This window comes from Musca autumnalis, unplaced genomic scaffold (genome assembly GCF_047663935.1).
Source record: "Musca autumnalis isolate F117 unplaced genomic scaffold, ASM4766393v1 scaffold_4, whole genome shotgun sequence".
NCBI classification, from domain to species: Eukaryota; Metazoa; Arthropoda; class Insecta; order Diptera; family Muscidae; genus Musca; species Musca autumnalis.
In genome coordinates, this window is record NW_027411977.1 from 248,645,339 (window position 1) to 248,658,092 (window position 12,754).

At 40.9% G+C, this 12,754-nt stretch overlaps 2 protein-coding genes across 5 annotated transcripts in view; one reads left to right on the forward strand and one right to left on the reverse strand.

Moving 5' to 3' along the window:
• LOC141403624 (guanylate cyclase 32E) overlaps positions 1-12,754 on the reverse strand; it is a 96,082-nt gene that overhangs the window by 51,716 nt on the left and 31,612 nt on the right. The window lies entirely within an intron of this gene.
• LOC141401630 (lipase member H) lies at positions 7,249-8,567 on the forward strand. Its single transcript, XM_073981960.1, has 2 exons — positions 7,249-7,468; positions 7,764-8,567. The coding sequence occupies exons 1-2, from the start codon at positions 7,251-7,253 to the stop codon at positions 8,515-8,517; spliced, it is 972 nt and encodes a 323-aa protein (XP_073838061.1). The 5' UTR covers positions 7,249-7,250; the 3' UTR covers positions 8,518-8,567.

Sequence of the window (12,754 nt, forward strand, 5' to 3'; positions counted from 1 at the left end):
GCCAGCCAGACCGACAGACAGACAGACGGACGGACATTGCTAGATCTACTCAAAATTGTCTGAAACGGATATCGTACAAACATACTTGGGGTCTAAAACCATTATTTCGATGAGGCACATTTTTGGTCGTATCAAAGTGTAAATACCCTCTTTAGCCTAAAGGCTGAGGGTATAAACAAACTAAAGCACGAATCTAAAAAATCAAAAGTCGGTTTTTAACCGTTTAGTCAAAATCAAAAGATCCAAAAGTCAAATTTTTATTGAAAGAAAAATCGAATGTCTAAAAATCGTCTTTTTCTTCCCATTGTCTAACTCTTTTGTCCACTATTTCAATTATCTGTATGAATAACCATAAGTATTGAAATATCCATATTGTTTGCAGTAGCTTCTGAATACGAAGTGAAATTCCTGAATTGAATAACCCCTCTGATAATTTCTAACAATATAATTGCAAAAACGAAACAATTACACATTTGTTTCAGTTTCAGTTTTTTTCTCAATTGAAACCCCTCAAGTTCATGTTAACTTGTTGCAAACTTTTCTAATAAGGTTCTTAACTTCACGTTAACTTGACCAATGAATTTTATTTGCAACTGCAGCAGCAGCTGTTAAAGGTTAAAATAATTATAAAAATAAACAATAGATTTTGTTTCACAGACAAACCGGCACACGTCATGCTGTTGTTGTAGGTTCATTTAGTGGGCTAATTTTTTTCTTTCAACTCATTAGTCAGCATATTGTTTTTTTTACATTTTTCAAACTGACCTGGAAAAACATAAGTTTTCTTAAAGATAAAACCGGTTGGTTGTAAGTCATAAATTTTAAATGAAAAGCTACAGTCAATTCTCTTGCATACGGATTGAATATGAAGTGAATATATCCCAACTTTCAGTTAAAAGAAAGTCTATCATTAGCGAACCATTAGCAAAAACAAGGCTGGTCGCTCAATAGTCAAAAATACGAGACCTGAATAACAGTAATCTCCAAGAAGACTACAGAAAAACAATTAAAAAGCAGCTAAGTACCATCAGCCTTTGGCTGTACAAAAAGTGGGCCCAATTATTCAACACACTCTACACAAAAAAACATAATCCTTCTTATATTGGAACATTCGGACCGTAATCGAGGAAAGTATGGAGAGTAAAATTACAGTGTTGTAACAAAGACCACAAAGACAAATAAAAGCTTTAGTGAGAGATGTGTATAAAGGAGTGACCCTAAATGTTTCGAGGACCATACCTCAGGAAATGTTGGCAGTGCCCAAGAAAAATAACTAGAATATTGTAATTATGATCACAATGGCTATCCGCTATTAAAATTTCAACACGATCTAAAAAGTGGATCTAAGCGCGAAAGTGTTGAAGATTTGCGGAAGGAGTGGATCGAGACATAGTTCAATGAATCTAATTTTGGGGATCGTTTAGTTCGATAGTTATCGTTTCAACCAGCCATTATAGAGCTTTTGGGTTACTATATCAGGATGCATGGACTTCACCACGACAAAACTATAATTAAGTGAGAATTTTGAACATATATATCATCAGTTATCGTGATCATCAGTCATTTAAGTTGTTGCAAACAGGGATTTTTTTATGGATCTAAGCTTTTGTCCCGTGTGACGTAGGGGATGGAAGATACCAAGGAACGGTCTTGACCGGTTTTAACATGGCAAAGCCCAGGATTTATCTTGGTCCCTCTTTCATCTCAAGTGGACACTGAACTCCCCGTGATGTCATCTGGGGAACTGCCTTTAACACCCGTTAAAGGTAGTGAGCTAACATGTGCCGCGCGTTCACTCATAAGAACGTTAAAAACTTGGGTTTGGGCGTCGGGTTAGTAACCCTCCCCTAGAAAAACAGCCTACTATGAAAAAACGAAAGAAAAGAAAAACAAACCCCTCTAAAGTTGACGAACCCCGCAAACGTTTTAAGGACCATGATCTGCGAATCTGCACCTGGAATGTTCGCACTCTTTATAGAGAAGGTGCAGTCTTCGCATTGGCAGACGTACTTGAAAAGTACAAGGCCGATATTACTGCCACACAGGAAATACGATGGATTGGGAAAGGCGTCACAACAACACCTAAAGGTGACGCACTGTATTATAGCTGCCATGACGTAAAGCATGAGTTTGGTTACGGATTCGTAGTTAGTCGGAGGCTAAAACATCTGGTATCAAGCTTCACCCCAGTGAATGAAAGACTTCCTGCAATTCGAATAAAAGCTAAATTCTTCAACATCAGCTTTATTTGCGCTCATGCTCCCACTGAAGAAAAGGACGAACAGACCAAAGATTCATTTTACGAGCGCTTAAAAGAATCATATGACCGTTGCTCTGCCCATGACATTAAAATTATTCTAGGCGATTTTAATGCCAAAGTTGGAAAGGAGAATATCTTTGGCCCAACAGTCGGGAATTTCAGTCTCCACAGTGAAACATCTGACAATGGTATGAGGCTGATAGACTTTGCAGCTGCAAAAACATGGTAGTTAGCAGTACCAGATTTAATCATCTCGATATTCATAAGGGCACCTGGCTGTCTCCATATTAAAGAACAAGTAATCAAATTGATCATATTGTGATAGATGTAGGACATTCATTCGGACCACTACCTTGTTGCAGCAAAGGTACATACCTGTCTAAAAGTTGCAAATAAAGCACGAACAGACACAACGCGAAAATTGGACATCGATAGGCTGCAAACACAACAGATAGCCACAGCATATTTCACTCAATTAGCCCAATTGCTTAATGAGAGCACCCCTTGTCCCGATAACATAACAACACAATGACAAAATATTGCCCACTACATGCAAACAGCCGCAAAATCCATACTTGGATTCCAAAGACCTCCACAAAGGAATTCATGGTATGCCAGGAGTGTCGTCCTGCTACCGAAGAGAAAAATGCGGCATATAGGGCTACTTTACAATCAGTAGCAACGCGTAGCGCACGAAAGAGGTATCGGGAGAAAAGGAGAGAGGAGAAACGTCGTTCCCGCAGGAAAAAGAGAGAGATGGAACAAATCGAGATGTACAGGAGACAGAATGAAGTCCGAAAATTCTACCAAAGAGTGAAACATCAAACTGATGGCTTTGGAACTGGCATATCCTCCGTAGAGACCAGCAAGGTATTCTAGTAACTGATACAGATAGTGTGCTAAGGATATGGAAAGAGAATTTTTCGAAACTGTTGGTATCCAATAGTAGCGAAGTCGACGAAGACACCACAGATCCAATCCCAGAAGATGGTATTGAATGCATACCACCCGGCCAAGATGAGGTAAAGACAGCAATAAACCGGCTGAAGAATAATAAGGCAGCAGGAGCTGATGGCCTACCAGCCAAGCTGTTTAAAACCGGAGGCGACACGCTGATAAGGTGTCTGCATCAGCTTGTTAGCTCCATCTGGCAGGAAGAACGCGTATCCGACGATTGGAACCTGAGCATCCTATGTCCCGTCCACAAGAAAGGAGACAAGACTGTATGCTCCAACTATAGGGGCATAAGTCTTCTCCCTATTGCCTATAAGATAGTGTCAGGAACATTGTGCGAACGACTAAAGCCAATGGTCAACGAAATAATTTGACCATACCAATGTGGCTTTAGAACTGGCAAGTCCACTATTGACCAGATATTTACCCTGCGGCAAATCCTGGAGAAGACCAATGTCTGAATTTGGTATCCCCGCAAAGCTCATTCGGCATTCAACATTTTCTGGAAAAGGTAATACGAGATGCAAATGTCAAAAGAAATGGCACAATTTACACCAATAGCCACATTTTACTTGCTTATGCTGATGACATAGACATCATGGACGATCAGTAAAGGAAGTAACTGATACCTTTAGGAAGGTCGAAGCAGAATCGACGAAAGTGGGTCTGGCGGTAAACGGCGAAAAGACCAAATTGATTGTGTCGACGTGCAAAGCGTCCATAGAGCTCGGACCAACTGTGGAAGTTGGTGCCTATAATTTTGAGGTAGTAAAAGACTTCGTCTACCTCGGCACCTCCGTAAACACAACAAACGACATCAGTTGTGAAATAAAAAGAAGAATTGTATTGGCCAACAGATGCTACTTTGGTTTAAGTAAGCAGTTTAAAAACAAATCGACATCTCGTCAAACAAAAATAAAGCTCTACAAAACGCGGATAATGCCCGTGCTAATGTATGCCTCTGAAGCTTGGGTACTTGCGCAAGCAGATAAGGCAGTGCTTGGTGTGTTTGAGAGGAAAATTCTTCGAAAGATACGGGCCGATTTGCGTTGACGGTGAATATCGACGTCGTATAAACCACGAGCTATATCAGCAATACAAAGATATGAATATAGTTAAACGTATCGAGATGCAACGATTGCGTTGGCTAGACCAGAATGAACGATGATGAACCCGCTAAAAAGGCGTATGAATACATGCCACGGCGGTGCACCCTGAATCGCCAGGCCTAATCTTCGATGGAGCATACAAGTGGATGAAGAAATAAAAAGGCGCGGTATTCCAGAAAGCGAAGCGAAAAACAGAGTGAATTGGAGATCTTTTCTTAGTTCGGTCTATGGAACAAATGTTCTGTAATGGGCCAGCTAAGTAAGTAAGTAAGTTAGCTTTTGTCTCTATATCTCATGAAGTCAGAACTTGTTCTCGAAAAAAATGTACTATCATAAAAGGAGTTGCGAGGACAACCAGTTAAAAAAATTGATTTATTTTTGTTACTATCCGAGACGTGACCTTTGAACGAGTGGACCGATATACTCCACATTCTAACCTGATCACCTGAGCACCATATAGCGAATAATTTAGAACTTTTGTGGTAGAGATACCTGAAGGAGTAGATCGATATGGCAAATTTTCGAACTTGATCTAATATTGGACAAAATATTACAAGATGCAAAGTTTGAATAAAAACTTTGATCCGTTCGAGAAAAAAATACAGACGGACAAACTAAGCTGAAGCTACTCAAAATTGACTGAAACGGATTTCGTTCAAACATATTTAATAACTCATTTAGACTAGCCATTAATCTTCAACTGGATTTAATAAATCCAGTACAAATCTCATTGCATTCTACATACCATTTGATTGTTTTTAAGCCTGGAGTAAAACTTAAACTTCATCCCATATAATATATCTCTTAAGAGATTGTTTGTTTTTAATTAGGACTGATGTTGTTTGATTTCTTATGGGCACACTACTTTTAATAATTGTTTCAGGCTGTTCCCCTTATTCACCTGCGGCGCGACCTGATATGTAAGATTTTATCTATGTCTGCAGGTTTTTTATTTATTTAAAATTCTTTCATGTAAACGAAGTCTTTAGGTTATGGCTTCTCACATATACCGACGTTGCCTGTTAGATTCCACCAATGGACACGATGACTCAATAAACCGAAATGAACGTCGTTTTGAAGATTTCGTTTCCATGATTTTTTAGTCGTAAACCCCTTTTCTTAATCTCCCTTAGCAAGAAGAAGAGAAGGCGGCATATTATGTGAAAAAAGGAGCAGATCAAGGTCTAATGAACACGACCACTGTCCAATGATGCTTAACAGGAACTATTGTAGTTGGATGAAAACAACATGCACACTCTCACCTAATTCGCCAACACAAACCCTTCTTACCCAAGGTCTCTGCTGCGGAACATACCCTTAGTTTTGGACTCGCCATTCTTTGTCGTTCATAGAAGGATTAAATGTGCGAGTGGAATTCGAGCGAATTAGACCGAGTATTCGGAGCTCTGCCTAACATATTATCAACCTCGAAATAACAACAACAACATCTTTATTTTCATTTGCCTTGATTTGGCAAAAATGACGGGCAAATGACGAGCAACTCTCCTTTAAATCTTAAGTATTATTGCAAAACTGATGTTCTTATACATTTAATAACACTTTGAAACTCACTCACATTATTGCATAGTAGGTTCCACTGTATTGGAATGCATTTGCTGCTGTTAATCTGTAGCAATTTCAATTATTTATTAAACACCAGTGGTTTTTGATAGTTGTCTGTTAATTTGTCAAATTTAATTATCGTTTTGTGTGTTTAAACGATTAACAAGTTATGTATTTAATTCCGAAATGCAATTTTCAATATTTACAAACGACAATAACAGCAAAAAATGTGTAATCAAGTATGTCGTCTGAAATTTAAATTGCTGATAACAGAGCAAAAAAATTGTAGAATTGCATTTATTTTGTGATTTCACGTGTGCACAAAAACTTGTAAATCTTGTAAAATTTATGAAATTTGAAAATAGTAGATTCTTACTGCTTCTGGAACAGACCAATATTTTTTGCCATATTTTCTAATCACGTGCCTTAATTATTCGATTAACCAATTTTTTTTTTTATTTCAATTTATGTTTTTTTTTCCTTTTGGGCCCACCACAAATGTAAGTCGAATGTCCTTGTATTTTATTTTTGGGAAATTTTGTTTCCATTTTACCAATTATGAGAGTTTTTGTTTGTTGTGTTTTCATGTTTGCTTCTCTTTCGCAGTTTTTCTTTACGATATTAATTTCCTGTTGGCATTGATTACAGCCAAAGGATGGTTGTTTGGATGTCAGGCTTTACTTTATTCATATCCGCTTGGAATTGTTTACAAAAAGTTTTTGAAAACAGATTTAAGTTAATAATATGTGAATTGCCTTCCTTATGTTGGCATGATTAGTTTGTATGGCTTATTATGAACTTCCTTACTAAACGAAATACAGTCTCTATAACGACCTTCCCTTCTCTGTAACGAATATCTATAACGAAGTAGTTTTTAAGACACAAGTGGTAATTCTCACACAATGTAGTCTCTCTATAACTAATTTTCACTTTAACATAGTATTTCGTCGGTCTTCAAGTGCAACGTTCGACTGTACTTGAAACTAGGAATGTCTCCCAAAGTAGACGGTACGTTGCCATTTTAAATAGGCGTGTCCAAAAAGGAATGTATATTGATAGGGAATAATGACTGGCAAATATATGACCCAATTATTATTTAATATCCGAAAACTTATCTCAAATTTTTAATAAAAAACCCTACGTTTTTATCTAAGAATTAGAAAAACACTTGGGATTTTAAAACGTCACCGCACGATATCCCCCCATAAATTAGTGAATACTAAGCAAACAAATGCAATTTATAATAGAACTGTTCAATAATCTTATCTCTTCCATGGTCATTGTCAATAAACGCCGTCCAGTGAAGAGCTTTTTTACGACTATGATCATGTCCACTAAAACAGTACTCGATTAAAGCTGAAACTATGAGCATTTCAAGGGGAATACCGAAACTAATTTTCGTGCTAGCTTTATTTGTAGCAATTCCAAGTGAAATTTACACAGCTGATCTAACCAGTTCAAATGTAAAGGATTCGGTTAAATATTATGTTTACACTCGTGGAAATCCTGACACACCCCAACTGTTGGAAGCAGATGTAGAATCGGTGGTTAGGAATGTTCTCAATCCCACCAAACCCACTACGTAAGTTGAATTCCACACTAAAAGTTCCCTAAGTGGACTGACTAAGTCCCGGCCCACACTAGATTGATTTCATTGAAAAAATTTCATAAAATTATGCGTCCCTAGATCGAGTTCCATAGTAGAATAATATCATGAAATTGCTGTAGTGGGGAACTCGATCTAAGAACGTCAACTTTCATGAAATTTTTCAATGAAATCACTCTAGTGTGGGTCGGTACTAATTAAACATTGCAAGTGGCACCTTATGGCCTCACCTAAGATATGTTTATTGACTAATAACATCCTCCTCTTACAGCTTGGCCATTCATGGAATTGGTGGCAATAAGGACTCCTTGGAGAACATTTTGGTGAAAAACACCAAACTGCAACTGGAAGACGGCAATGTTATTGTTGTGGATTACAGTGATGCAATTGAAAATGCCAACGATTTTCAAACTGGTGCCGCAAAAGTTCCCTACATTGCCGAGGCTGTGACTGATTTAGTGGTATTACTTGAAGATAGTTTTGACCTGCAACTCCAACAATTACATGTTGTTGGCTCTAGTTTGGGTGGCCAAATAGCTGGTTTTCTTGGACAAAATGTTCATGAGCGTGTACAGCAAAAGCTGGCACGCATTACAGCCTTAGATCCAGCTGGTGTATTTTTCAATGAATCCACACCCCACGATGAACGTCTTAGCTCCCATGATGCGGAATTTGTTGAAGTTGTACACACAAATGCTGGCTATTTGGGTTTCCATGGACCTTGTGGTCATGTCGATTATTATCCCAATGGTGGTGTTCAACAACCTGGCTGTGATGCCGAAGACATTGGATGTTCTCATATTCGTGCTTATCAACTTATACCGGATATGTGGTTGCCTCAGGAAAATCAAGAATTGTTGGTTTTAAAATGTCCCGGATATCAAGTTTTGGATATGAACAGTTGCCGTTGGTTAAACGAGAAAATGGGTGACTTGAATCGCCGCGTCAATGATGGAGTTTATTATGTGGCAACAAATGCATATGAGCCCTATGGCAAGGGAGCATTTAAAGTGGAATTTTTGTAATAAAATAAGGAATGTGTTAATTCCTAAATAAAAAATAAAATGATGAGATCTGAAAGAAACCACGTGAGAATATAATTTTAAAAGTATCGTGGCCTGTTTTTTACTACCCCGACGGGAGTAACTAATTTTTGTTCGTTTGTCTATATTCGTAATAATTTGGGCAACCATAACTTATTCTTCAGATGCCGTATATACCTAATACTTCGTAGACACGTTCCAAACGTAGATAAAAAAAACCTCATCAGCATTTTTGTGCTAAGGCGAGTAATTTGACAAGTTTGATAATTTGTTTAAAACGAAAGCTCCAAATCTGTTTTCTGTAGCACAGATTTGGAACTTTCGTTTTTCTTCAAATTATTAATTTACACTCTCTAAACTCATTGAACCATAACCATAATCAGGATATGAATAACGAAATTCATTCAATTTCCTTTCAAGAAGAAAAAACTTTCAAATTTCCTTTCTAAAAAGAAACTTCTACATATTTTGTAATATTCCATTATTTTGTTTTCCCACAAACTTTGATTTGTTTATGTCTTTGATTCGAGGTCAATCAACTTATTTGTCATGACAGTGATTTTATTTTTGGAGAGTTTTTTTCTCCTTTATTATTTCAAGCACGTATCCAGCTGCTGTGTATGTGTTGAAATTCCTTTTTTGTGTGAAATTCCAATAACCTTTTGTTATGAAAATAACAAACAAAACAACAAACAAAAAACAAAATTTTAAAGGGACACCTACTGAGAGAAGGATGTGTGAACATGGGACAATTTCAATAAAAAATAAAATAAATATAGACGACCTTAGGATTACTGGGCTGAACTGTTGTATACTCTTCAAGTAAAAAACTTTAAAACTTTGAAAATATGTACGCCTCTCAGTAGTCGGATTCTCTAAATCATTAGCTCGTAAAATTAAAACGCAAAATTATCAGGCATGCCTCAGAAACCAATTCCGATCGAAAGTGGAATTGATTTTGTATTTAGCTTCTTCAGAAACCAAAAAACGAAAAAAAAATTCGGAATGAAACCACTTTTGGTTTCTTAAGTAGAATTGTAGTTTTTTGGAAACACTCCAAAAACACTTAAAACTGAAAAAATGAGTTAGATAATCCCACTACAGATACCAATAGCATTATTGGTAACTTGTGCAACAAGCTTCTCGTCTCAATATATAGAAACCTTTATAGCCACATCACTGCCAATTCATTAGGAAGTTATGCAAAAATATGTTAACCATCTACACTACAATAGACGACCATGTGGGCCATCTACTCTACAGTAGGCGACCCTGTGGGCCATCTACTCTGCAGTAGACGACCCTGTGGGCCATATACTCTACAGTAGACGACCCTGTGGGCCATATACTCTACAGTAGACGACCCTTGGGCCATCTACTCCAGAGTAGACGACCCTGTGGGCCAACTACTCTACAGTAGACGACCCTGTGGGCCATCTACTCTACAATAGACGACCCTGTGGGCCATCTACTCTACAGTAGACGACCCTGTGGGCCATCTGCTCTACAGTAGACGACCCTGTGAGCCATCTACTCTACAGTAGACGACACTGTGGGTCATCTACTTTACAGTAGACGACCCTGTGGGTCATCTACTTTACAGTAGACGACCCTGTGGGCCATCTACTCTACAGTAGACGACCCTAGGGCCATCTACTCTACAATAGACGACCCTGTGGGCCATCTACTCTACAGTAGACGACCCTGTGGGCCATCTGCTCTACAGTAGACGACCCTGTGAGCCATCTACTCTACAGTAGACGACACTGTGGGTCATCTACTTTACAGTAGACGACCCTGTGGGTCATCTACTTTACAGTAGACGACCCTGTGGGCCATCTACTCTACAGTAGACGACCCTGTGGGCCATCAACGCTACAGTAGACGACTCTGTGGGTCATCTACTCTACAGTAGACGACTCTGTGGGTCATCTACTCTACAGTAGACGACCCCGTGGGTCATCAACTCTACAGTAGACGACCCTGTGGGTCATCAACGCTACAGTAGACGACCCTGTGGGTCATCAACGCTACAGTAGACGACCCTGTGGGCCATCTACTCTGCAGTAGACGACCCTGTGGGCCATCTACTCTGCAGTAGACGACCCTGTAGGCCATCTACTCTGCAGTAGACGACCCTATGGGCCATCTACTCTTCTACAGTAGACGACCCTCTGGGCCATCTACTCTACAGTATACGACCCTCTACAGTAGACGACCCTGTGGGCCATCTACTCTACAGTAGACGACCCTGTGGGCCATCTACTCTGCAGTAGACGACGCTGTGGGCCATCTACTCTACAGTAGACGACCCTGTGGGCCATCTACACTACAGAAGACGACCCTGTGGGCCATCTACTCTGCAGTAGACGACTCTGTGGACCATCTAATCTGCAGTAGACGACCCTGTGGGTCATCTACTCTACAGTAGACGACCCTGTGGGCCATCTACTCTACAGTAGACGACCCTGTGGGCCATCTACTCTACAGTAGACGACCCTGTGGGCCATCTACTCTACAGTAGACGACCCTGTGGGCCATCTACTCTGCAGTAGACGACCCTGTGGGCCATCTACTCTACAGTAGACGACGCTGTGGGCCATCTACTCTACAGTAGACGACCCTGTGGGCCATCTACACTACAGAAGACGACCCTGTGGGCCATCTACTCTGCAGTAGACGACTCTGTGGACCATCTAATCTGCAGTAGACGACCCTGTGGGCCATCTACTCTGCAGTAGACGACCCTGTGAGTCATCTACTCTGCAGTAGACGACCCTGTGGGCCATCTACTCTGCAGTAGACGACCCTGTGGGCCATCTACTCTGCAGTAGACGACCCTGTGGGCCATCTACTCTGCAGTAGACATCCCTGTGGGCCATCTACTCTGCAGTAGACGACCCTGTGGGCCATCTACTCTACATCTACTCTACAGTAGACAACCCTGTGGGCTATCTACTCTACAGTAGACGACCCTGTGGGCCATATACTCTACAGTAGACGACCCTTGGGCCATATACTCCAGACGACCCTGTGGGCCATCTACTCTATAGTAGACGGCCCTGTGGTCCATCTACTCTATAATAGACGACCCTGTGGGCCATCTACTCTATAGTAGACGACCCTGTGGGCCATCTACTCTATAGTAGACGACCCTGTGGGTCATCTACTCTACAGTAGACGACCCTGTGGGCCATCTACTCTACAGTAGACGACCCTGTGGGCCATCTACTCTACAGTAGACGACCCTGTGGGCCATCTACTCTATAGTATACGACACTGTGGGCCATCTACTCTGCAGTAGACGACCCTGTGGGCCATCTTCTCTACAATAGACGCCCCTGTGGGCCATCTTCTCTACAGTAGAAGACCCTGCGGGCCATCCACTCTACAGTAGACGACCATGTGGGCCACCAACTCTACAGTAGACCCTATGGGCCATCTACTCTATAGTAGACGACCTTGTGGACCATCTACTCTACAGTATACAACCCTGTGGGCCATCAACTCTACAGTAGACGACCCTGTGGGTCATCTACTCTACAGTAGACGACCCTGTGGGTCATCTACTCTACAGTAGACGACCCTGTGGGCCATCTTCTCTACAATAGACGACCCTGTGGGCCATCTACTCTACAGTAGACGACCCTGTGGGCCATATACTCTACAGTAGACGACCCTGTGGGTCATCTACTCTACAGTAGACGACCCTGTGGGCCATCTACTCTACAGTAGACGACCCTGTGTGCCATCCACTCTATAGTAGACGACCCTGTGGGCCATCTAATCTACAGTAGACGACCCTGTGGGTCATCTACTCTGCAGTAGACGACCCTGTGGGCCATCTACTCTACAGTATACGACCCTGTGGGCCATCTACTCTACAGTATACGACCCTGTGGGCCATCTACTCTGCAGTAGACGACCCTGTGGGCCATCTACTCTACAGGAGACGATTCTCTGGGCCATCTTCTCTACAGTATACGACCCTGTGGGCCATCTACTCTGCAGTAGACGACCCTGTGGGCCATCTACTCTGCAGTAGACGAGCCTGTGGGCCATCTACTCTACAGGAGACGATTCTCTTGGCCATTTACAGTTAACTACCCTGTGAAAGGGCTCTCGCTTATTTCATAATAAAGAGCTGTGTGTATGGTGCAATAGAAGACGTAGAAGCGTTGTGTGTATGCGATATGCGGCCAAACACGTGTGTTTCGTT

Coding starts and splice junctions, on each gene's coding strand:
- LOC141401630 (XM_073981960.1), top strand. CDS start 7,251: ATGAGCATTTCAAGGGGAATACCGAAACTAATTTTCGTGCTAGCTTTA. Junction 7,469..7,763: donor AATCCCACCAAACCCACTAC/GTAAGTTGAATT, acceptor CTCCTCTTACAG/CTTGGCCATTCATGGAATTG.